Source organism: Protopterus annectens, chromosome 13.part0, assembly GCF_019279795.1.
Source record: "Protopterus annectens isolate FY-2018-M chromosome 13.part0, PAN1.0, whole genome shotgun sequence".
Taxonomy (NCBI): Eukaryota; Metazoa; Chordata; order Ceratodontiformes; family Protopteridae; genus Protopterus; species Protopterus annectens.
This window is the reverse complement of record NC_056747.1, coordinates 882,281,446-882,308,627: the sequence shown is the minus strand read 5'-3', so window position 1 is coordinate 882,308,627 and position 27,182 is coordinate 882,281,446. Positions and strand designations below refer to the sequence as shown.

Below are 27,182 nucleotides of genomic sequence, written 5' to 3'. Positions count from 1 at the left end.
GCATACATTTTGTTCATTAGCCCTACTGGGTAAAGACTATTTTCCAATTTCAGAGGAGAACCAGAGAAAAAGAATGAAAAAAAAGGCAAATGCACATTTACATACTTTTTTTATTTTAGAAAATCCATGTTAAATCGTCTTCTTATTCTACCAACATTCCAAATTAATAGCACCGATATAAGTATCCCAGATTTGGGGTCTTTGTCTGTTACTCTGGATGCAAAAATTACTACCTCTCCAAACTTGTGTTATTAGAATACCTACACAAAATGTATTAACACCTGCTACGGAATGTGTAACAAAAGAGATCAGAGCCATTGCTAACCGTAAGAAATTCCAGTAAATCTGATGATTTGCGTATGCATCTCAGGTGTAAAGCTATCAAGTTACTAATCTGACGAGCAAATGAGGGTCATGCACCCATTCATTATATTAAGCAATTCAATGTTAAGTTTAACAATGTATTGCTAGTAATGTGATTTGCACTTTTATTTTACTCATTAAAACATTCAAATGTCTATATCTGAGAAATGAAAATTCTACAATTAAAAGCTAATGGTGAGGAAGCTGGATTAAGTTATGGCTACTCAACAAGAGTTTTGCATTTTCAAATGGCACAATTAAAATGATATCTACAGTTTCGGCTCAAACTCTTCCTATTTTGTTTTGGCATTTTTCAGCTTGTCTCCATAACTGAAGTTCCATACCAAACTCATTGGGGTTGCTTTTGACGAAAACCTCAAATCTGACCTCCATGTTCAACAAGTCATTAAAAAAACATAAAACAGATTTCTCAGTTGAGCTAAATCATTCCTTACTGAGTCCTCTAGAAATCCTACAGCATCCAGCCTTCCAACCACTCTCTCAAATATACTCACCAACTTACACTGAACACAGCTCTCAAAACTACAGAAATGACATAATAAAATTACCAAATCTGCCACAAACTCCCTCACCAGACCCATCACTGCAACACTTTAAAACAGCTGAGCTGGCCTGAATACCCAAATGTAACAAAACCTCATCTGATAAAAGCTGTTCACAAAATCTTACATACTTCAAATAAACGTCATTCCTTGGCGCTGCTTATGAAATGGTACTCTCCCCTTCATTAACTTCTACCATCTGAACAATTTTTGTCATGCATACTCATGTCAATAATTCCCCTGGAGATGCACTTTACTCTGGGTATGTACTTAAACTATGGATCCCTTTATCACCAAGAGAAATAAAATATCTACATCACTTTAAAGTTCTTCTAAAACCATGTACACTTGACAACCTGAATTATCAGTTCTCTGTTCTCACTTTCATATATTTTCTACTCTGTCACTAACATATATCTGTATGGTAATTTTTTAAATTCACAACCCAATGCACTAATTTTCTATACATCAAACCCTCTAATCACTTCTCCCTTCTCCACACTAAACCAAACTCTCATTTCTGCAACTCTCCACATTCTCCACTCTAACCATATCCACCTCTATATCTTACGCAATATACTTCCATAAAAGTTTTACATTTCTTATTTCTGATATTACTATATCTAGGAGCATAGCAAGGGTAGGGCAAAGGGGGAAGGCAGTTACCCCAGGGGTAAAATGTTAGGGGGTGAGATTGAGAAATGCAGAAGTGAACTTCCTTCATTATTTTTAGTGTACTGGAGTGTTTTTCACTTGGGGAGTGGGTTTGCTTTAGGAAGCTAAATGGTTCAAGTGTGGCAATCAGCTTGCTACAGTGTTTTTTTTTTTTTTAAGCTAAGACCTCTTCCCTGTTTGATGCACTAAAAATGAACATGTCTGCACCCTATGGGGTGATTCTAGAGCACTTTAGGGTGAGCAAAAACACAAGCATGCTTGTATAGCAGGCTGCTGAGTACATATGGGACAGCTGAAACATGAAGCAAAAATGAATTCTCTCACAGACATGCCAAACCATAACTGCACTGACACCCCACTAAGATATGCCCATATTTATGGATGACCATTCTGGCATCTACAGTAAAAGGGGCAGAAAATTATGGCCAAAAAATGGTAAGAATGAGAAATCAGGTTGCATATTACTGGCACAGAGTGCAGGCGGTGAAAAAATTCCACAAACAGACATACACACACAGTCACACCCTTTTCATAAAACTTTGATAATATATGTATGCTTCATGCAGATGAAGATTTGAAAAAGAGAACTCTTTGTTGATTGAAAGTTTGCTAGAGTCATGTTTTAGTCTTGCTCTGTTTTTTGCTTTTGATTATTTCTACTTTTTAGGAAAATTTTCATCCCCTGGCTATCGTTTTTTTTTCACTGTATTGACCTGCTGTTCCCTCCAGCGACTTTCTAGTACCATAGCTTGTAATGCAGCCAAAATCTTTATCATCTATTTTATTACACTTCTGCAAGGTTTTTGTTAGTTTCACTTTAACCTACATTGTGAAATACCCCTAAGTAGTGGACCATGTTTCACTGTCTCGCTCTACGTTAACTGCTCTTCATTCTTGCAAAAACTACTGAACAAACAAGACCAGATTAATGTGATCTGGGCTTGGTGAAAATAACTGTAGTGTCTTTAATATTATTTAACTTTGATGTTGGCTTGTTGAGAATAATTGTAGCATCTTAACTAAAACTGAGCTTTGAATATTTTGCTGCATTTAAACAGCAGTCTTAATTGTAGGCTAAGGTGGTAACAAGAGTTACTCTGACATGTTCCCATTTGATACAGAATTGTGTCAAGCTTACATTTCCTAGTGCAGCCACCACTTTAAACACAATATTTTATTTTTCAACTGTGTGCAGTTAAATGCTGTATAGAGTTAAAAAGTGAGCTAACTGTACTTTAAACATAACTGAAAACTAGCTAATTCTCACTGTGAACTTGTGTGTGTATATGCAACTTACAAACATGGACATTATCTAAAAGCAATTGCAGTCAAGTAATTACATTTGGAAAGGTTCTCTTACTTGTACTAAAAATTTGGCTTTGTCAGTTCTTCTGTCCTTACATTTACTAATGTTATGTGTCAAATTGTGTGTGCCTCTGCATTTTTACAAATGTGGGCACTATGTAAACACTAGTAAAACACTGTGCAAAACCAAGTAATTAAGACAGCTCTCTGTACTTTTTACACTTGCTTTTTCCATTAATTTCCCTACAATTCCACAATCAAATGATACTGCAATTTATCAGGAAAGAAACATTTTGCTCTCCTGCAATAACACAAATACACTGAATTAGCAAGACTGAAAACTACCATTTTGATGTTACTGCAAAATTTTAAAAGAAAATAAAAGTACAAGTTAAATGCTACTCTTATCTTGCACAGCTGTAAACTGTGGTCCCTACAGCTGTGGAAACCAAACACTTCTCCACTCACTCATTAGATACTCTTATTTAAGTACTTCATCTCTATTCCTATAAGCAAATCAAGTAATTTGATCTCTGCTTTACGTAACAAAAGTAGTTTCCCTTCCTATTACAGCTCATGGCATCTGTAAATAAAATTTGTTCTATTTTAACACCTCTCTGTTATCCTCCAAGTTTTATTTGTGTCTGCTTTACCCATCAATCTAAATAATTACCTACAAGAAATTATCTTGTGCAAATATATGCTTCCAACTATATAAACAGCCTTACTATAAAAACAGGATGTTAAACAGATGGCTTCTCTCACAGGTTAGTTGAGGGGAACTGATCTCACAGGTTAGGTGAGGGGAACTGATCTCACAGGATGTGTTGACTTGCTCAGATCCTTACCCTACCACCAATTCCCACCCACTCCCACACAATCTACATTTAAACAATACCAAACCACTCCCACAACACCCCAGGCAAATACACAATTACCACTCATTATCCACACCCACTTTAACCCCCAAAACAATTAAAATAATGTATACCACCCTGTATCACTATCCAACTAAAAGTATGATGACTCCACAACATACCCTAGCTTTCTCACTTTCTGCATTCTAACCTATAACAACAACATCTTAAAATTCCATCATTCCATCATCCATCACATCCACTCATCAACAATCAATACCAACCATCATCCCATTAAATTTAACCTCCCTTTAACCTCCCCACACTATTATTTACCCTAACCCTAGGCCACTCCCAAAAACATCAGCCTTACCCACTCCCACAATCCCTCCCAATTCCACTACAAATATCCTAACCTAAGAAGCACATGTAATAAACTAACAGAACTTCATGCTTGATTGATACTTTTTTCACCTGACACTATAGCAACCACCAAAACCTGGATAAAACCTGCAATTAAAAATTATGAAGTTCTTTCACTAAGTTTGAACATACATAGACTAGAAATACTTTGCAAATGAGCTGGTGGCGTAGCTATACTTTAAATTTCTCTCCATACCATATCTCTCTACCACATTTTTAAAATACAGAACTAAAAACAAAGTATAGTCATAGCTGCACTTTACATTTCTTGAGGTAAAAACATCCAAATCCTAGAAAAAAATATATACTGGACCATTGCTAATATCCAAAATAGACAGTAATTCTTGGTGATATCAATATATACTGGTCCACCATTAGCTCAGACGACCCAAGCAATGGAATACAACTATATGGCTTTACTCAAGTTATCAATAACCCATCACAATTCCTCAAACAAAAAAGAAACCATACTTGACTGGATACTAATATCATACCCCGGCAAATATCAGTCACAAGGAATTTTACCTAACTCCCTAAGTGATCACCTAGTAAACTACTTAATCAGGCAATAATTTGACATCCCTTAAATAGCAGATTAAAAAAGTTGGAAACCTGAGATCAATATTGACATATTTAAATTTGTCTTGCAATGATATAATTGGAATATACTTAAATGACTGCCCCTAAATCAAACTATCTCTGAATCCATCAGGATTTTCCTACATATTTTCAACACATTAGCCCCAATTAGAACAAAAAAGTTAAAGCTAAACTATTACCTTGGCTTACTAAGAACACTAAAAAGCCTATAAATGACAGAGATAAAGACTGGAATACATGGGCACTCAACAAAACACCCACTAACCTACAACAGTTAAGGCAGCTAAAATTAGGTGAAACAGCAGGTATGCTGTGATAAAAAAAATTTCAAGACAAGCACAGGACTAACTTCTAAGCTATTGTGGGCCTTTATAAATAGTCTTCTAAACCCTAGTAAAACTATCCAGCCTAGGCCTTCCACTGCCTCAGAGCATGAAAGCCTTGCCTCAAAATTCAATTCACATTTTATCAACACAATCTCTTCCCTTATTTCCAATACCACCTCAATTGACCCCCCCACCACCAACTCATGCTGTAACCACACAAAGCAACTTCTCTTTCACCCAAATTCCCACATCTCTTATCAAGAAACATCTCCTAAAATTAAAACACACTGACTTAGCCCCTGGCAATCTTCCCTTAACAAATCTCAAAATTGCTGTGGAAGGAGTGCCCCTTCTCCATCAACTTTTCTTAATCTCTCAATACAAGGAAGTTATTTCCCATAACTTTGGAAAAAAAACATCACTCCTCTCCGTAAAGGTGCTCCCACAACAGAGCTCTCTAACGTCTGACCTATCACACTTCTATCACCCTGTCAACAATCCTTGAAAAATGTATTCATTCATAAATTCCAAAACTCATATTAGACCAAAATATGGTCTCTCTCTCACAGCACAGATTTCAACCTAACCACATAACCACCACTGTCCTTCTTAGCTTTACCAGTTTAATAAACCATCATCATTAATTCAGAGAAATCTGTTTCTGCCCTCTTCTTTGACCTGCCCAAGGCAATTGATAGGGTAGCCCAACTTCCAAACTTCTTAGTAAACCTTCATTCCTAGGTATCTCCAATTCTGTCCTTAAGTAGTTTAATAGCTATCTAACAAACAGGCAGCAAGCAGTAAAGGGGGAAAATGGCTATTCTCCCTACATGCCAACATTCCTGGTTATACCCCAAAAATCAGTCCTAGGTCCACTCCTCTTCAACCTGTTCATAAATGACCAACACACTGCCTCTCTGCATGCCTCTGTAGTACAGTACACTAATAACTCCACTCTAAACTGTTCTGCTAATAATCTCACTACCCTGCAACAGATAACCCAATAATCTTTCATCTCCTTGGAATCCTGACTCGACCAATCACAACTATTATTAAATTAAAAAAAGCACCTCATGATATTCACGCCTAAGCAGACCAACCCTCAAATACATATTTTTTTTTCTGCTACTTCAAATAACTATACTCAGAAATAGTGGCACATACCAAGTTACTGGGAATAATAGACAACAAAATTAAATGTAATCAACACATAGCTCAAATAATCAAGAAAATACCTCAGAGGTTAGGTACTTTGTACAGAGCCAGGACATTTCTTACTGTATCAGCCAGGGGTACCATTGCTCCAAGACACCTATTCCCAACCCTACTACATGCTTACCGAGTCTTTACTATCTTAAACAATACCACAAACCATAAACTACAACAATTTTATAACAAAATAGCCAAACTTGCTGCAAACAATGCCCATAGAGAACCCACCACTGCTCATCATTCCACTACCTAAATTGGCTTGAACTTCTAAATGTCCTCTCATATTACCAGCTGCAGGTAGTACACACATTTCTCAATAAACCAGAACAATGCAGAGTTATCAGCCTCATACCGCCTTACTCACCAAGTAAGTTATTAAGGTCTACTGATAAAATACTACTACAACTCAATCACAAGAAAACAGAACTCCCTTCCCTTCACAATGTCAAGTATTGAAAACCTATGTTACTTTAAATCAGAACTTACTTAACACCTAAAACAAACCTGTGTCACCCCAGGTTAACTATTTGCTATTCATGACAACAATGCATTCAATAACCCACATCCCATCCAAGACACCAAAATAACTACAATCTGCATGCCTATCTTAAGTACATACATATACAGTATGTCAGAAACATCCAACTTTGACAAACAAACTTGGCTCAGCACCAGTGTTACCCTATATTAATTACTTGTTCTTTATGACAACAATGTATCTAATAACCTCTAACTTTACAATATATCTTAAGATACCAATGTGATTACTGCCTGCACATTTCTTATGTTAAGATATACTGTATATAGTAAGTAAATCACTGACATCCACCTTCTATACTTACGCTGTACATCCAGTTTTATATTTTGTATGCTGTTTGTATATTGTATGTTCAAACTATTAAATGTGCATGTTTTACACTTCCTTTTAATACCTGACTCTTGAAAACTGTTAATTTGTATTTTTTTATCTGACTTCTTGGAGCTTTTCTTCCTGAGCCTCAATTGAAAAGGGGTCATATGCCCAGTTGGCTTATCCCAGTAAACAACTGAATTAAATTAATAACTAAACACGTTACCAACCAAACAACTCGTGCCATTCCTTTTATAGATGGCAGACACCATCCCCAGATATACTTCTCAACTGCTGTCATTTAAGTACAAAACTATGACTTTCACTCTCAGATTTAGCCTTGCTCCCTTGTCCCTCCTAGAATGACAGATTTCTTAATAAAGTTCTAACGGTTTAATGGTTTATTAAATAACTAAATTAAGCATACACAAAGACTCTATCACAAGTTCTTTGGAGGTCTAGTACTGTTAACCAGGTGATTGACTGGTTCTATGTGGAAAATGGGGTTTTCAAACATTGCCCAAGCCAATAGGCAAATATGCATTATTGTTAACAACATAATGTAAACATAAGAAAAACAGTCCATAAAACACAAGTTTCAGTAGGTAGTAAATATAAAACAACAGAAAAATAAAGCATAAAGTATAATAAAACAGTCTGGTAAACAGATATACAAACTAAATACAGCAAATGTATATATTAGTTATTTATGCACATTTTGCTTCTTACAGCATGTCTTGTTATATGCACATTTCCACTAGAGAGTTACAAAATGCTAGATTTCATGTAAATAATGTTAGGTAATTTGACTGATATGAATGAGACAGATAAATATGGTGTTAAGAATTAGTATTAATGACTACAGTAGCAAGAGTTAAGTACTTAAAAATGACCAATTTTTATTATACATGGAGCTGTTAGAAAGTAATGCAGCACTGATAGAAGATCTAATCGTAAAAAAAAGTGTTCCACTTTGTGGCCCTCTGCTGTGATTTTTAAAATACAGTGCTATGCTTTTTAATGCTCAGAAGCTGAGAGGTATGCCAAGACATTGGGTATATCAAAAACAATACATCCAGAGGGTCCAGGAAAGACTCAGACTGTGGACAGTCATGACATTATCCTCCCATGTCCTCTATTCATCCCGTCATTACTTCTGCCTCCCCAGAAACAACAGCAGTTTCTTCCCATCTGCTAATACAGACATTGGAACAGCTATATCTGATGTAGATTGTCTGGGTTAGTATAAAAGTACACCCCTGGCCATGGTGTTCTACTGTTCAGTATACTATCTTTAAACACTGTGGTTTACCCATATGAGGGGAAGACCAGGCATTCATACAGTAATGCACCTATGATGGTTTACTTTCCCCCAGCAGCAACCAGAATAAAAAGTTGTTTCCCAGCCTGCCATGCACAGCAGACAAATTCTGTAGAGATGGCAGGTCAAACATCACCACCCCACAGCTAACATCATGCACAGGACATGAAATTTTAAAAATTCTTCAAACAGAACAACCAGCATGCTAACATACACTACAAACTAGCTATTTTTTACTACAAACTGTAATAATGCTACGGTGTAGATATACAATGCTATCTTAGCTGATAAGCAACTTAGCATACCACATAAAGGACACCTAAATGGAATCATTTGTAAATGAAGTTGACAATACTGAAAAAGACATACAGCTTATAATAAATCCTTACCTATGTTATGCTGTGCTCCATTTTGAAGAAAAATGCAGTTTAATATCGTTTTGTCAGCTTAAAAAAAAAGTAAACAAACCGGGTGAATAATTCAAGATCTAGGCTGTGGATTCAGCCTAACAACGCAATAATGTCCTTGCAACATGATGGCAAGGGAGCAATAATGCTCCAAAGCAATCATTCATTGTGAATAAGGGTCTGTTCAATACAATAAACTTATTACTTTCTGATTGTGAATGCAGAATCCCTTACTGTGAACAAGTAAAATGATTGCTATAAAAGTATAGAGCAGCAAGTAAATTCATTACCAACAGTCTTAAAAATAACCGCTCATTTGTATAAACAAAAAGATGGAAATCACTCACCTTCCACACAGCATGTCATTTTTATCCACCCCACAAAGAAAAAGGAAACAGGATTTCCATTCATCCTTGAAAATCTGATTGCGTTACCGCAGAATTACATTTACATACTCCCAACATCCAGTACTACCTTAACATTTGGACTTGTGCACTTTTGGGACAAGTGGAAATGACCCCCTGAGATCACCATGTCTCATTTTATGGAAACAATTCATCTACTGTCAAGGTAACAAACCAAACATAGCAAAATAACAAGTGCAATGTCAAAACGTTGCAGTTAAAAGGCAGGCATGTTGTCTTCCTTGCAAAGATATGAAGGAACTTAATAAACAGCCCCAATTATCTGCTGTCTTGCACAAGAATCCAAACAACTGTAACAAGGCACAGACTAGGGTGGTTTCAAATTCTAAGGTATAAGCATGTAATTATCACATGAGGGAAATGAGGCAGGAATGATGAATCATGAGAAGCAGCTGTTGTGAGGTTGCCTTCTGTATTTAGTTAAAGGAGACAAAAGGTGTGCCAAATGACAACATAACATGCATTAGAGAGGCCAAGTGCATCTGTGAGTACCACTCACCTGAAAGAAGCACCTTTCTGCAAATGGAACTTCACTGTTTTATATATATATATATATATATATATATATATATATATATATATATATACACACACACACACACACACACATATATATATATATATATATATATATATATATATATATATATATATACATACATATATTTTCTATACCAGATAGATCTACTAGGCTTCCAATGTTGAAGGAACTGACGTTAAGTTACTAAAAGTCAACAAAAATAGATGTCACAGTTTAAAATTAAGTAATCCATTAAGGGAATGGAGTATGTCTGTCTTCCATGTATGAACACTGGACAGAGAGAGTGCACACAGTCAAGGTATGGGGGTTACACATCCAATCCACTGAGATTTAAGTAAGATCCTTTTACATACATACATATACACACACACACACACACACACACACACACACACACACACACACACACACACACACACACACACACTTTACTGTATTTTTATTTTATTTATTTTCTGGGTGTATTAAAAAGGTGCAAGAACCCTGAAGTTTCTCATAATCAATCAAGGGGAACTCTGTTATATATTACTGATTACATGAAAAATTCATACAAGTGATTTTAAGATAAAGTACAGTTGTGTAAACTCTTACTATAAAAGTAGATGTCCTTGCCTTCACTGCTGCAGTATTCTTAAGTGGAAGCCTGACGTCCCGCCAGTCTTCCAAAGACTCCTGTTGCTTTAAAGGTATGCTGAACATCAAGCATAAGCTCCTTGTGTAGTGTTGGGCATAAAGGTGACATTCAAGTCTACCATAGTCAGAACTGATTGCCCCAGTAGGAACACCAGTCCAAGGAACCCAAGAGGTAATCTGTACATCCAGGAAGGAAAAGTACTGGGGTAAAGAAGGGAGGGAGTGAATACTGAAAAAGTGAAGGCAAGGACATCTACTATTATGGTAAGATTTTACACAACTGTAAAATGTCCTTACATTCACTGCTGCAGTATTCTTAACATAGGGGGCAGTGCCAAATCTCAAGAGAAAAGGTGTAGGAGCAAAAGAGTCCCCTAAAAAGCCATGAAGAATGCCACTAGCAAAACTAGCCCTAGCTCTAGAGATGCTATCCAACTTGTAGTGCTTGGTAAAGGTATGCACAAAAGTCCAGGTAGCTGCTTCAAGAATAGAATTAGTATCCAAGTCCTTGGAAAAAAGCACCAGGAAAAGCCACAGCTCTAGTAGAATGAGCCTTGCCTGAACAGGAAAGACACTTGCCATGAAAAGTCTAACAAAAATAAATAGCCTTATCAATCCAAGGCAAAGTAGTTTGCTTGGATACAGAAGTCCCAAAGATCTAGATGAAAAGAAACAAATAACTGATCAGATTTTCTAATAGCCTTAGTCTTATCCAAATAAACCCTGAGTTGCCTATGCACATCCAAAGTATGCTGCACCCTCTCACTGTCAGATTGCAGAGAGAGGAAAAAAGTAGGCAGATTAATAGACTGATTTCAGTGACAGCTCATTAGCCACCTTAGGCATAGAAAAGAAAGGTTAGTGCGCAAGGACACTCTGCCCTCATGAAAGATCAAAAAAAAGAGGACATGCCATAAGGCCTGTAACAGACACCCATCTGGCAGAAGTAAGAGCTAACAAAAGAACAGTCCTTCAGGAACAATGTTGCAAGGAATCTGAAGAAGCAGGCTCAAAGGAAGCCTGAGTCAACTTCTCCAAAACAAACTTAAGATCCCAGGGAAGAGGAACAGGCTTCCTGGGAGGTCTAATATTAAAGACACCTTTAAGAAATTGTTTCACTTCAACTCTAGAAGCTAAAGGAGAACAAAAAGCCAGACAAGCAGAGATAGCTGATCCGTGGGCCTTAACAGAAGAATACACCAAAGCAGCATTGAGTAACTCACGTAAATAAGGCAGAACCTCAATAAGTGGGTCCAAGTTACAAGAGAGACACCAAATAGAAAACCTTTGCATAAGTAGGATTTCTTAGTAGTAGGGTTTCTGGTCTCCTGCAGGACTTGCAGCACATCTTCAGAAAAAAGGTTTCTAAAAGAAATCAAAATCCTATCACCCACAGTGGCAGCTGAAGCATGGACAGGTGGGGATGGATGAGAGATCCCTTGTAATAGTAGATCCACCCTGTGAAGTAACCTGTGATTATTGCCCCTGGCTAAATGCAGAAGAGGAGGGAACCAGTGCTGTCACGGCCAAAAGGGAGTCACCAACAAGATTTTGGGAGAATCCTGTTGAATTTTAAATAAGACTTTGGGAATTAGAGGAAGAGGAGGGAATTCATAAAGAAACATCCCCTTCCAAGAAAATGAGAGGGCATTCACCTTCCACACCAAAGGACCTGAGACTGAGAGAAAGTTGCCTATTCAGAGGAGAGGCAAAAAGATCCACTTGAGAAGTACCCCACTAGTGGATAATATCCAGACACACATCCCTGTGAAGCATCCATTCACGGGACTGAGTTAAGGACCTGCTCACAGTTTCTGCCACAACATTCTGACCGGAAGGGATATAAACTGCCTGAAGAGTCACTTGATACTTGACAACAAGATCCCATACCAGAAGTGCCAACCAACAATGAAGATAAGATCTCATTCCTCCCTGTTTGTTGATGTACCACACCACTGTGGTATTGTCTGTGAACACCTTGAGAGGCCCTGGAGAGAAAAGACGATGAAAGGCCTGAAGAGCCAGCAGAAGAGCTCTCACCTATTTGACTTTGATGTGCTCCTTCTGCTGACAAGGTGATCATACCCCCTGAACTTTTAGGGAGCCAAATGTTGCCCCCATCCCATGTCTGAAGCATCTGTGAACAATTCCTGAGAGGGAAGAGGGGGATGAAAAGGGATCCCTGGATTCAGAGACAACTGGTGAATCGGATTCCTGTCTGAGACAAGGAAGAAGAGGAACTACAAACTTTAGGGGATGTGCATGTTGAAGCCACACTGACTTCAGAAACCACTGGAATGTTCTCATATGAAGGTTAGCCAGAGGGAGCATTGGATGGTGAATGCCATGAAACCCAGAGCTCTCAGAAACTCCCTGGTGGTAATGGAAGCTAGAAGAAGAAAAGTGTGAAAGAAAGAAATGAGAGTTAAAGCCTTTGGAAGGGGAAGGGAAGCCAGCATGGGCACCATCTGAATCCTGCAGCTCAGAACATGATCCTGAGGAGTCGTCAGAGAAGACTTTTGAAATTTATAGTGTACCCCAGACTTTGAAGAAGGGAAATGGCAAAATAAAGAGGACGCCTGAATCAATAGGTCATCCAAGTAAGGAAATATTTGGATCCCTTGAAGCCTGCAGAATGCAATCACAGGAGCAAGGCATTTGGTGAACACCCATGGGGCAGCAGAAAGGCCAAAGAGCAGAGAAGAGAAAGTACAGTTTTCTACCTACCATAAATGTAGATGTTCGAGTGTATACCCTGCTGCAGCCATCACACATGGGTTATCCTGCCGTCAGGCGGTCCCGCAGTTGGCCCGAATTCCAAAGTCTTGGTCCGGCGTCGGTTGCTGTCACTTCTTCCCTGACGTCAGTGCGCCAGGCGTATATGAGAGGCATCCAACGCCATTTTCTTCAGTTTTTTCTTGCCCCAGATGTCAGGTGCCCCCCCAAAATGGTGGTCAGTAGATAGTACCAATAATAAAAAGTGTAGCATAAACAAAAAAAACCTCCAGCTATAAGCAAATACACCACAAAGGTTGTAACAGATTTTAAGGTATAGAAAGGTCTTAGGTCAGAGGGGATGGAGGGAGGGTAACCTGGACTGCAGCAGGGTATACACTCAAACATCTACATTTATGGTAGGTACAAAACTGTACTATGTTCATCGTGTTACCCTGCTGCAGTCATCACACTTGGGTAGAATCCCAAAGCTAACGATGGGAGGTGGAGTCAAACAGGGTTAGAGGAGGCTAGAAGGCCCTGCAAAACTGCAGTGGCAAAGCCAGCTCTAGTCTTAGAGTAAAGTGGTAAGTGGTAATGTTTGGTGAAGGTGTGTACTGAACTTCAAGTTGCTACTTCCAGAATATCCTTGGTTGGCACCCCCCTGAGGAAGGCTGTAGATGTAGCTGCTGCCCTGGTAGAGTGGGGCCTTATGCTAGCAGGAACTGGTTTTCCATGGTGGGTGTAGCAAAAACTTATGCAATGTCCTATCCATTTGGAAATGGTCTGTTTTGAGATAGCCTTTCCTTGTGATGCTGTAGCATAGGATACAAAAATCTGGTCAGATTTTCTGAAAACCTTAGTTTTATCCAAGTAGTAATGTAGCTGCCTGTGAATGTCCAAGGAATGTAGGAGTCTTTCTCCTTTGTTCTGTGGATTTGGAAAGAAGGTGGGTAAATGGATGGTTTGATTTAGAGCCACACTGGATACCACCTTAGGCATAAGGGAGGAGTAAGTTCGTAGAGAAACTCTGTCTTGATGAAAAATGAGGAAAGGCTCTACTGCCATTAGTGCCTGAAGCTTTGAAACTCTTCTCGCTGAAGTAATTGCTGGCAGTAGGGCAGTCTTCCATGATATAAACTTTAAGTCAGCTGAGAAAGCTGGCTCAAAAGGAGGTAGCGTAAGTTTTTCCAGAACAAAGTTGAGGTCCCAAGTAGGTGTTGGTGCTCTCCTGGGAGGCCTAATGTTTTTGGCCCCTCTGTGAAACTGCCTTAGGAGTGGATGTGAAAATAAGGGAGGATCCGTGTTGTAGTGAGCTGAAATAGCTGAGGCGTGGATTTTAATAGATGAAAAAGAAAGCCTTTTGTGTAACATCTCAGTTAAATATTGCAGAATCTGAGGTATGTCAGGCTGAAGGGTATTTTGGCCTTTAGCTTGGTTCCAGGCGCAAAACCTTTTCCATTTGTCTGAGTAGGCTTTCCTGGTGCTGGGCCTCCTGGCCTCCAGAATAACATCCATAACAGCTTGTGAAAGAGGAGCTGGCTGGTTGCTTAGGTGATTTGCCATGCAGCCAAGTTTAAGGTTTTGAGCTGGCTGTGTAGAATTTGATTGTCTTGCTGTGTGAGCAGATGGGTAATTTGTGGTAGAATCCATGGTGGGCCCTGGGCCATATTCCTTAATAGTGGGTACCAGTGCTGGCGTGGCCAGTGTGGGGCAATGAGTACCATGCGGGGTCTCTCCATCCTGACTTTCAGCAGCACCTTTGTGAGAAGGGGTAATGGAGGAAAGGCATATACTGTCAGCATTTTCCAACTGAATGAGAGTGCATCCACTTTCCAAGCTTGATGGTGAAAAGTCCTTGTGCAAAATTCTGTTAGTTGATAGTTTTGGGGGCTGGCAAACAGGTCTATGTCTGGGAGCCCCCATGTTTGAGTTATCATTGCAAATACTTGTGGATCCAGTTTCCACTCGTGGGGATCCATGATGTTTCTGATTAGGTCGTCTGCCAATGTGTTCTTTTTTCCTGGCAGGAATTGATCTTGTAATTGAACTTGGTAAGCCCGTGCTGTGTTCCACAAGGTCATTGCTTGCCTGCATAGAGGGTAGGAGTGTGTACCCCCTTGCTTGTTTATGTACCACATTACTGTGGTGTTGTCTGTCCTTATGATAAGCTGTCCTGGATGTAAAAGGTCCTTGAAGGCTGTCAGAGCATTTTGTACAGCTAGCATTTCTTTTTGATTGATGTGCAGATTCCTTTGATCTGCAGTCCATATGCCTTGAATGCACCATCCTGCCATGTGTGCCTCCCAGACATAGTCCGATGCATCTGTTGTCATAATTTGCCTGGCTGGGGGTAAGGTGAAAGGCTGACCCTTGTTGAGGTGACATGCCTGTGACCACCATAGAAACTCCTGTTGAAGGCAGGGAATGAAAGGTATCATTGTTTCCAAGCTGTGGCTGTGTTGAGTCCATACGCTTTTTAGGTACCATTGTAATTTCCTCATATGCAGTTTTGCAAATGGTATTAGTAGTATGCAAGATGCCATGAAGCCCAAGGCCTGCAGAATTTTTCTTGCAGGGAGTTGGGTCTTTGGTGCCAATGCTCTGAAGTATTGAGTTAATTGTAGTTGTTTGTCTGGCGTCAGATAAGCCATCTGGGCCGTTGTATTCAAGCTGGCATCCAGGAATGTCATATTTTGTGAGGGCACTAGTTTTGATTTCTTTTCGTTTACTGTGTACCCTAGGCAACTTAGAAGATGTTTTACAAAAGCCAGGTGTTGTAAGAGAATGTCCTTGCTTTCTGCTTGGATGAGGCAGTCATCCAGGTATGGGTATATTTGAATTCCTCTTTGTCTGTAGTATGCAATTACTGGTGCCAGGCATTTTGTGAAGACCCTGGGCGCAGTAGATAAGCCAAAGGGCAGTGCAGAGAATTGGTAATGGGTTGAACCTGCAATGAAACGGAGGTATCTTCTGCAATTTTGTCTGATAGGGACATGCAGGCATGCCTCCTTGAGGTCCAACGTTACTAGCCAAGCTTTCTTGCCCAACATGGGAAGAAGCTGCTGTAGTGTTAGCATCTTGAATTTGGGTACTTGCAAGAAGGTGTTTAAAATTGAAAGGCCCAGAATGGGTCTCCAAGCATTGTCCTTTCTGGAGACTAGAAAGAGCCTTGAGTAAAATCCTTGGCCTTGCTCCTGTGTAGGTACCAGTTGAATGGCTCTCATGTCCATGAGAGCTGTAATTTGTTTTTGTGCCTCTGCCCATTGATTTTGTGTCAGGTTTGGCATTCCTTTTATCCTTGGCAAGGTGTGGAAATGGAATCTGTATCCTTGTGAGATAATGTCTAGAACCCATTTGTCCTTTGTGACGATGCACCAGTTGTCTGAAAAAAGTGCTAATTTTCCTCCCAAGGGAGCTGCCAAGAGAGTTTTGCTTGGCAGTTTGAGGTTTAAGTCATTGTGTTTGCCTTCTAGTAGTTTGGGACCTGTCTTCTCCTCCCTTCTGTGTTGCAGTGCCCCATTGGCGAGGTTTGTAAGGGATTTGTGCTTGTCCTCTGCCCCTTGGGCGCCTGTATTTACCCCTCTGTGGTCTGTCAGAAGCTGGAAAGGACCAATTTTTTGTTGGCCAGTTTCTGCTGAAGCGTGGGGGCTGTACCTGTAAGAAATCTTTGACCGTCTGCATAGATTTTGCCTTATCCTCCATTTTCTTTAAAACCTCCTCTGCTTTAACCCCAAATAAGACATCCTGCTGCTAGGGTGCATCTAGTAACTTTGCTTTAACATGATCAGGTAGAGATTGTTCCTTTTGAGGGTGCATGCCCATCTTTTGTTTTATTTGAGACATTAGGAATTGCTGGTATTTAAGCAAGTGAAATTGACAATTTAGTGCTCTCATAGCTAGAGTAACTGAGGTGTAAACCTTCTTCCCCCACCTATCTAGTGCTCTGGAGTCCCTTTCAGAGGGTATAGCCCCTTTGGGACCCTGGGAGATTTCTCTGGATCAGCAACAGGGCTTTTGTATAGGAATTTGTGTGAGTCAGGCACTCTCTAGTATCTATCTGGTTTGGCTGGAGCAGGAGGCAGAGAATCTGGATTTAGACTAGATTCTAAGAAAACATCATCCACAATGTCTAGAACTGGGGGGATAGCAAGTGGCCTGTGCTGGGGGAGTAAAAGAAACTCTCGGAGCCTTTACTTTGAGTCGGAGTAGTCCTGACCTTCGAAGTGGAAATGTTCCCTCATGGTATGTAAGGTTTCCCCAAAGGAATAATCTTCAGGGGGAGAAGCTGAGGGAATGGAGTCTTCAGCATCAGAATCTTCATAAGGGGGAAATGAGTAATCCTGTTCCTCAGAGGAGCTTCAGGAAACAGACACTTGATCAGAGGAGGCATAATCCTCCTCTTGTCTAGGCCTTTTGTTGGGGGGGGGGGGGTTTGTGAACCCCTGATCAAAGAAATTAAATCTTCAGCCATTTTAAGCATCTGTTTCTTAGGCATAGGGCCTTGACCTGGAGACTGAAGTGTAGTCTTTTTTGGTTTTAGAGGAGTCTTAAGCTTAGCATAAGATTTTATGGTGAGAGTAGTCGGTCTGAAGACACCTTCAGAAACCGAAGGTGTTTCTACAGCACCGGCTTCTCCTACTGCAATGTCGTCAGTAGGGCCTAAAGAAAATGGCTGCGTCGGCCTAGAACTCTCTGCTGAAGAATCCAAAGCGGTCTGGGGATCCAATTCAGCGGTAGCCAGGGGCTGCGTAGGCGCCTCACTGAAAACCGGAGAACCGGCGACCGACCCAGCCGAGGGCTCGGAGTCTGACTTGGATCTAGGCTGCCTTTCTTTATCTTTGCATTTTTTATGCACGCCGGTAGTCGGTTGCTCCGATGGCATAGTGTAATTAAATTTCCTACCAAAGTAGTGTCATGCAAAATCAAAGCGTCGCTTTATAGTTCGCTTATTGAACCTAGCACAAAACCGACAACCAGTGACGTCGTGGTCTGGGCCTAGGCAAGGTATACAAAAAGAATGAAAGTCCTTATGAGGTATTTGCTGCCCAAAAGAAATGCAATTGTTAACTTTTTCTGACATCGGACTGAGGCAAGAAAAGGTTCCCCAACGGGGTACTTAGCTTTGAAGACTTCGGACTGAAACTCGATTCGAAAATCTCAGGTGTTGGCCGACCAGCACTTGCAAACTGCTTCTGCTTCGGGCACCGCGCGGCAAGAAAGACTGAAGAAAATGGCGTCGGATGCCTCTCGTATACCCCTGGCGCACTGACGTCAGGGAAGAAGCAACAGCAACCGACGCCGGACCAAGACTTTGGAATTCAGGCCGACTGCGGGACCGCCTGACGGCAGGATAACCCAAGTGTGATGACTGCAGCAGGGTAACACGATGAACATCTGAAAATGCCAGGAAGCAACAGAGAAATGCAAAAACTTCATGAAAATAGGATGGATCTGAATGTAGAGATAAGCATCCTTGAGATCCAAAGACACCATATAGGCCTGAGGGAGCAAGAGAGGAAACAGAATCTGAAGGAACAACATCCGAAAGGAAGGCACTTTTACAAAAGTGTTTAGAGGAGAGAGGTCTAGAATAGGTCTCCAAGTACCCTCTTTCCTGGGCACAGGAAACAGTCTGGAGTAGAACGCTTTCCCCCTTTGGGGCACAGGCTCTCTTGAACAGTTCCCTGAATCAAGAGATTTTGAGGAACCTCTGAGAAAAAGGGAAGTTGTTCCGAGGAGGCTGAGGAATTCCCATAAAAGGAAGATGGGATTTCCACACCATGAAGTATCCCTGATGAATGACTGACTGAACCCAAGAATCTTCAGTGATCTGAAGCCAAACGGGAAGAAAAAGAGAAAGGTGAAAAGAAAGAGGAATGCATCTGGGAAGGGATGGATAGTCATATACCTGGTTTGTCTGGAAAGGAAAGCTTCGGAGTCCCTGAAAACTGAGGAACCTTAGCAGGAGGAGCTCATTTCTTACCTTTATTAGAAGGGCAAGACTGCCTACGAACAAAGGCAGGCTCAGCAGGATAGTTTCTCTGAAATTTAGGCTCAGGAGAAACAAACACATGTTTAAGAACCTGTAAGGCCTTACTCTTATTTTGAAGGGACTTAAATAAACCAGCAGTAGCAGCTTCCCCAAACAAAAGGTTAGAATCCAGAGGAGCATCCATCAACTTAGCTTTAATATAATCAAGAAGATGTTGAGGACTAAGCCAGGAATACCTCCTCATAATTGAACCAAAAGCAGCAGCCCTAGAACAGGTATCTGCCATATCATAACTACATGTAACGGAATGATGAACAACTTGACAGGAAGTCCCTAGCAAGGAAAGAACAGAAGTTTTACCCTCAGAGTCTGGAAAATCAGAAACGAGTTGACAGGCCTGAGAAAGAAGAGCCAACACATACCTAGACATATGGGTCTGATAACTAATAGCCTTAAAAGCTAGGGTAGCAGAAGTGTAAAAACCATCTTTCACAACCTTTCCACAGTTATGCTGTCTTTATCAGAAGGCAATAACTTGGGAGAAGGAAGCGATTGAGATGACTTGTCAGAGGCCACAGACACTACAGAGGGGTCAGCAGCAGGACATTTATATAGGAAAGAACAATCCTCATGAACCCTATAAAACCTGTCAGGGTTCTTGGGTGCAGGGGGCAGAGAATCAGGAGCATGAGAGGCATTGGAAAAAGCATCCAGCAAAGCAGCCAAAACAGGAGGAACAGCTGCTGGCTTAGGAAATTCCAACTGCAGGAATTCATAGTAGTACCTCTTATGGATATCAGAGACCTGAGCACAATTCCACGTAAACAAAATCCATCATCCAACATCCTAGAAAGTGTGTCCACAAAGGAAATTTCTTCAAAAGGAACATCAGGACTAATAGCTTCCTCCTCCTCTGACCCATAGTCCAAAGGAGATGGAAACTGAGTAAAATAAGTCAAGGATTCATCATCAGAATCTGACTCAAACTCAGAAGAATCCTGTTCTCAAGGCCTTTTAAAGGAAGTAGAGGACCAAGGAGAAGCAGGAACTGTAATCCCTTGAGGAGACTTTAAGGACATTAAAGCAGTAAATAAGCAAAGGCCTGTCAGTCACTTTGTGGATCCAGAGGAGCAGAAGAAATATTGTTAAGTTTTTGTTTCTTTTTTAAAGGAATGTCCCCTCCAAAAAGCTGAGAAGGCTCAGACCCACGATGACAGTTGAGAACTGTACGGAGGAACTCCCTTAGTCCTCTCAGAAAAAAATCAACCATGGTTTCTCCTGAATGCTCGAGACAGATGCCTACAAAGCTTTTTTGGACGTGCTGCCAGCCGGATCCTCACCGGCTTCCAACACAGTCGTGGAAGAGAAATCCGACAACACAGCTGGGTCAGCCTCCAGGTTTGTGATGGCCTTAGGAGAGGCTGGCCAGCAGAAGATTCTGGTCATACCTTTTTCACCCTCTTTTTCCCTAAAGGCTGACCCTCGGGGCAGGAGATTCCTTCCATTGTATCTTCAGTGAGAAGCTTAAGATGCTGGTTCTCAAGATACAAGGAAAGGGAAGAAAGTCTACTGCGAAGGGTTTTTGGGATGAATGCCTGACAAACTAAACAAGACGCATGGTCACGAGAAGCTCCTAGACAAAAGAGAAACTTGTAGCGGCGGTCTTTAAGGAGAATCTGTCTCCCACACTGGCATTTAGCATTCCTGGATGACATTAACCCCAAGGAGCACAAAATAAGACATGAAAAAACAAAAGCTCCAGTGGGGTACTTATCTGCAACTGCAAAAATGTCAGCAAACAGGAGTATGTATTCACTGGAGAATGAAAATGCATTCAACTGGCAGAAAACGGACCAATGGTGAAAAGATACGTTCGGACTGACGGCAAAGAAGTTCTGACTATGGCAGACCTGAACCTCACCCTTATGCCCTACGTTATGCAAGGAACATTTAGGTGACATTTGGCATACCTTTAAAGAACCAGGAGTCTTTGGTAGACTGTCCTGACATCGGGCTTCCATGGCGGGGAATCCCAGTATGTTAAGAATACTGCAGCAGTGAATGTAAGGACATATAAAAGATACACATTCAAATGGTATCAGTAGATACAGAAAAGTCTAGCAAAGGACTGTTATCATTACTGTAGTAACACAATACATCGGGCTCTTCCAACAGACAACATGAATAATCCACACGGTATCCACAGAAAAGAAGCTGGAAATATTCTAAACAGTATTATTTCTTACGATATCTTGCACCACAGAAGTCTCCTGGTGTGTATGATACATGGTTTCACCAGTCAGGGATACAATTTTGTGACACTAATAAATGTAAAATAAAAACAAAAAAATGCTTCTGTTAGAAGCCCTAATTAGCCATTTCTGACATGGCAATAACAGAATACTACTTTGTTTTCCTTTACAGATTTAACACAATTCCACCAGCATGTGTATCCTGAAGTTGCACGACTTTAAAACACTCTGTATTAATTAGTTCTTCAATGACAAGCTCTGTTTTATTTGTGAGTTCAGATCACTGCACTTTCTTTTTCAAGTAACAGTGTTTTAATTCACAGGGGACTACTCAAGTCCAGAGCATATCATTTAAAAATTGCACAACGCCAAATATTAATGACAAACCTAAAAGAGCTCTGCAAAAAATGTCTGGCTAATATTTAATTTATAACTGCCTTAAGAGAAAAGGACAGTTGCCAGACTCCTTCAAAATAGGAATAAAATGGATTTAAGCACTCTAATTAGCAGATATTTTACTATAATTGTTTTGAAACTGACTCATAAAAGCTGTCCAACAGACACCTTGAGGCTTCAAATCAATTTCATGGTGCCTTGTTACTTACTGCGCTAAAGCCAGTACTTGGAGTTCAATTTTTCATAGCTACATTTTGTCTGCTGACTGCATCAACAATTTCACTTGAAGTAGTGAATTGAGAATAAGGCCACATCTGCTTAGGACTGTTGTGCCCGAAGGCCCTAATTTAGTCTGCGAATGCCTATAAGCATGACTTGAGTGCTGTGACTGTGTGTACACACCTACTCTTCATCTCAAACACACAAAAAAGATAATTTTACTGAGGGAAAAAAAAAGCTTTCCTTCACTGTAAACATTTGATAGGCAACGAGGTACAACTGTGTTCCTCTTTTATTCTCCTTTACTCTTTCATCCACCCCCACCTTTTTATTTTTTTTTTTTACTGAGCTTCCCAACCAGTCCGCATGCCTTATCAGGGAGAATTCATTAATTTTTTTTCAATTCAGAAAGTCCTCTCAACACAAAAGCTTAAAAAAGAACTGACCTGGCCTTTTAAACAAAGCATTAGGTTTCACTCCAAAGCTCACTAACACACATTGCAGGTGATCACATCTCCCTTCAATATCAAGCTGATGTAATCAAAAGTGGGGGAAACGACTGCACCTTGATGAAGTAGCAGATAACAAGAAATCAAACGCAGAAGTAATAGCACTGGAATGTAAATGCAAGGAAAGGCTTCCTTTTAACTGATTTACCCTTCCAGTGTTGCCAGAAGAGCTGCTAAATGTTCCTCCTATCAATCCCTTCTGCCACTCTTGCTTAATAATTCTCTCATTACAGTCAGATTAGTTCATGCATATCTTAAGAGCTGCTGGCTTCTGATTCATTTTTCTGAAAGGCAGTACTTATTTCCAGAGCCTTTCATTACATAAAATTTCCTGTGGCCTCTCTTGTTTCTGAAAGCAGATTTTTGACCATGCTCTACCAGTTTTAGCTTCTGACCTTTTTCATTCACAATCATCAATAACAGACAATGAACTCTACCCCAAGGTACAGCAGGAATCAAAATAACAAAAGAGAAAATGCTACAATAACCTAAGTAGCAGCAAGCACTGTCTTAGCTATTAACAGTTACGGAGTAGCAAAATGTTCTACAAGGACACATATGTTGTGACATCTTATGTATCTGGACGGCTTACTATTGGAAGATTAACTCTTCTGACGCTGAACCCTATAATGTCAAATAAACACTGAATCTCACATTTCCAAAAACCTATGAAAACTAAATACTCTGGAACCCAATACCCCCCTATCGCTCCAGTCCCAGAAACAAGCTCTATAAAGAGTCCTGTGGTGGTGGGGTTAATATTGCTGTTTTTTTTTTTTTTGCGCAATCCTGAGTTTCTGTGTTTTCCATTCACAGTTCTGGGTTTCAATACTGGCAGCACTGAATTTCCAATAAAAAAAAAAACATCTGGACCTAAAACTGACCCTTTGGGAGTGCCTCTATCATTAAGGCTGTGTTCCCACAAATTTGACTCGCAATGTTATTTCCTAATAAAGCTAAAACAGAAGGGTGGTAGCCTTTTCCACACTCTGTCCTCTCATTCAAGTCTATAAATGAAAACGTATTATCTTCATTAAAATCGGACACAATTCACTTCGCCAAGTATACTATGTACTAAGCCCTTTGGTTCCATCACTTACTCTATTGTTAAGTACAACAGGTAAAAGAAAAAAAGGATCAACAGCTGGTGGTAAATGAAAAACGAGAAGAAAAGCCACTTTCACACGCAGCACTCTCTTATTACAACCAGTATGCTATTTTAGACGGGCAACATAACAGAAAAGCAGTATTATAAGATGAAATGCAAATTCCCTTTTCATTTGTATGTTTCTGAGCAAATTTTTAAATCTCTACAACTGTCACCCACTTGTAAAATATAAGACATATCTAGGAAAAGTGGAGGTGTGATGAGAAAGCATGGTGGGATGAAAACAGGCTGGCCTCCCTTTGCTTCTCCGCACTGCTGCTTTAAGATTGACATAATACAGAAACACTGACCACAATGCTCAGCACCTAAATGCTGCCACCTTTGATGACACACAGAGCAAGCAAAGAGGCTTCTGAAAACACAAGGCTAGCTGCTGTTTGCATGGCTCCCCTCTTTCAGCATACTGACCTTTTTAATAGTTTCTAAGCTTCATTTCAAAGCTACCATAAAATGAATCCACACAACAGCCCAGCATAGAGGCTACTACACACAGTAAAAGCTTTATTAGTGAACTTTGTGTATTGCTCAGTTGTGTCACAAAGTGTACAAACACACCTGATGTTTAATTTTTTCATTTGTAAATTTATAGTTAGTAGGGTTTCTAACAGAAAAGTCAGCAAGGCACAGAAAAGAGGGAAATGTATGCTAGTTGCTGAGAAAAAGGTATTCCAAATTTACTTTAAACAGTGTTACAGGAACCAGCAATACAATGAGTTTACCTTAGTACAGTGTGGTCTATTGCCTAGCAGAAACTGGACATATCCAGATTCCATTTGGCAGAAACACTTTGTCCTCTGCTGTGCTTTAAAAATCTTGCTGCATTTATTACCCAGATTTTCATAAAATGGATGGTTTGCGATGACTATAAACTGCACAAAACACACAGATCTTTTTATACAGATAAAAAGCATCACCCTGCAACCTCACCCTTCTGTTTATCAACATTAAGGTACTCAGGATTAAAATTTCAAGATGACTCCAATATGTGACACACAGCAATCCCAATTTCCAATGCTGCCTTAAATTTATTTGTGAAATGGTTGATTTTGATATACAAACATTTGCAAGAAGGTCTTTACTATAAACCATCGCCATGTTTATGAGACTTGTTTATTTTTGTTTTCTTTACACTACCATGGGAAAAAGGCAATGACCACAGCATTCAATAAAGATGGTCATCTAATTTAAGTACTAACCTACTTATTATGATCAGACAGAAAGCATTCTAATACACCATCTCCCTGTCTCACAAACATGCTGCCTATTTCTCTGACATACATCTCTAACTGCCCCTGTACTTAAAACTGCTAATGCATGTCTTACCCTAATCTGGCAAAAAACACATGGAAATGTCTTTGATGAGAAGAGTGAAGCCGTATCCATAAAACACCTTGTACTCAGCAACAGGTTTTATCCTTTTGGCTTTTCAGTGTCCTCCTATCTCTGTGGTTCTTTATGTGTAGGGTAGGTCCAGTGGAGTCCACTACACCTATGTTCTCAGTTCTACCAGCATGCATAAGAAGCCTCTCATTTAGCTTCATTGCCTCCTAAATTACCTCTCTTACAATACACAGAACAATGACCTATACCTGGATGCAAACCATTTATTCCTTTTTTCTCTTCCATACCCTGTCTAGGACTAAGCAATGTCACCTCTGTTGACTTACAGATATCCAACTTGTGACCTGACTCCTGTAAGTTCATTCCAAACAAAAGAAAAACCTAAGTTGTGTCACTTGTCCCCCCATCTCCCTGTGTAACTGTTACAGCCTTATTTATTCTTTTATAAATCCATGGCGGGTCCCTATGTCATATGGTCTCTTCAGGCACCTGCCTCAGTGCTGCCTTACCTCAGCATTTGATTTGTCAGAACACAGTAACTCGTTCTATAAACAAGAAAACCATGACAGGGCTTCTTTTTCAGTCATGTTTCTGCCTCACTGGAAATACTAAAAGAGCAAGTGCACACATTGCTAAGTCTAAAGACTGAATAGTCATATCCCTCCACCACTGACACAAAGAACGTCACTGCTAACAAACTGTGCTTTCTTCTCACCCCATCAAGTGTTATATACCACGTGTCAGATGGCACAGCATAAAGCAAACTCAGTACCATATAAAATTAAATGTGGCTATTTTGGTTGCTTGACTAATAAAATCCTGAAATTTAGTGTGCCATTCATTTGTGTGTCTGTTCTCACTCTCTCAAACATATTATCCTTCATTTCATATGGCTTGATTCATGCTTCCGAACACTGTCTCCTCCGTTTCTCATTCATTATTGCTCCTTCCATCGGCAAGTTATACTCTGCATGAAATAACTACACACATACAAAAACAAAATCATCACATTCAAAGGTCACACTTACTTATTCAAAATTAAGAATCAAACACTTCAATGAATTTAATGAGGCTGGTGTACTCGGTTATTTCACAAGATCTTGGTCTTGCTGTGGGTCTAGAAAAACTACCGGCCTTTATACATACAAAGTTAATCATTTAAGCTGAGTATGTTACTATTCACTTAAAGGTGGTTTGCCAAGCCTTAGGCAATGCATGCAGCACAGACAAACACTAGCTCTGTTAGAGCTATTGCATTGTCAACTGAGTTTATGTTGATCGGGAAAGTACAGCTGTGTAAGAACTTATCATAACAGTAGATATTTGAGCAGATCACTACTGCAATGGTAACAACTAGTGGGATTTCAGACATCTGGACTGACTTCCAGAGCTCACTGGTCTTCCCCACCAGGCATGGCAGACATCCATTCCTCATAGAAATCAGGACATTTCCAGTATCAGAACAAAATCTGCCTATGATTGAAAAACCTGGAAACTAAAGAAAAAGGCTTGGAATTACCCCTTTGGGAGACACGGTGTGAAAGGCCTTCAAATTCTAAGCTGAGCAGTACAGCCTAGCTTCCTGACACAGCCGGATGGAGAACTGACTGTGACCCAGGCAATCTGGGTTCAATTAGCACCACTGTCACTGAAGGAGCTAGGCAAGGAGGGAAAGGAGTGAAGGGGTGTGGCCAGCTTGCCTCTCCTTGAGGGGTGGGAGGGATGCAAGCACTTGGGGAAATACAAAGCAGTGCAATTTCATTGATGGAAACTAAGGAAACCATCATTCACACACTGGGGAAGGATAAGGTTCCTTGGAGAAACGTCCTTTACATAAGTGACAAGACGCCTCCACAGTCAACCCACTACACATACCTTCGCCACCACTGGCTATATGCTTGTGGGGACTAGGGCATAAAAAGCAAAAATGGTTCATCTTCCTCTAATGGCTGTCTCAAAACTGGCCCCTCCTTGTCTCAAGTAATGGGGAATCAATGGGTCAATTGGCTAGGAGGCGGCTGAAGACTGAAAGGCAGTGGGGGTAAAGAGTACAAACAAATTCTAAGCCTACTGGACAGGTAAGAAC

The 27,182-nt window shown here is 40.2% G+C and overlaps 1 protein-coding gene across 19 annotated transcripts in view; it reads right to left on the bottom strand.

Moving 5' to 3' along the window:
• MSI2 (musashi RNA binding protein 2) overlaps positions 1-27,182 on the bottom strand; it is a 2,403,248-nt gene that overhangs the window by 351,106 nt on the left and 2,024,960 nt on the right. For 9 of the 19 annotated variants that reach the window (XM_044054616.1, XM_044054614.1, XM_044054627.1 and 6 more), the window contains one exon: positions 8,885-8,941. The exons of the other annotated variants lie outside the window; for them this stretch is intronic. In XM_044054616.1, the coding sequence (XP_043910551.1) occupies positions 8,885-8,941 (57 nt within the window). The remainder of the gene's footprint in view (positions 1-8,884; positions 8,942-27,182) is intronic. 19 annotated transcript variants of the gene reach the window in all.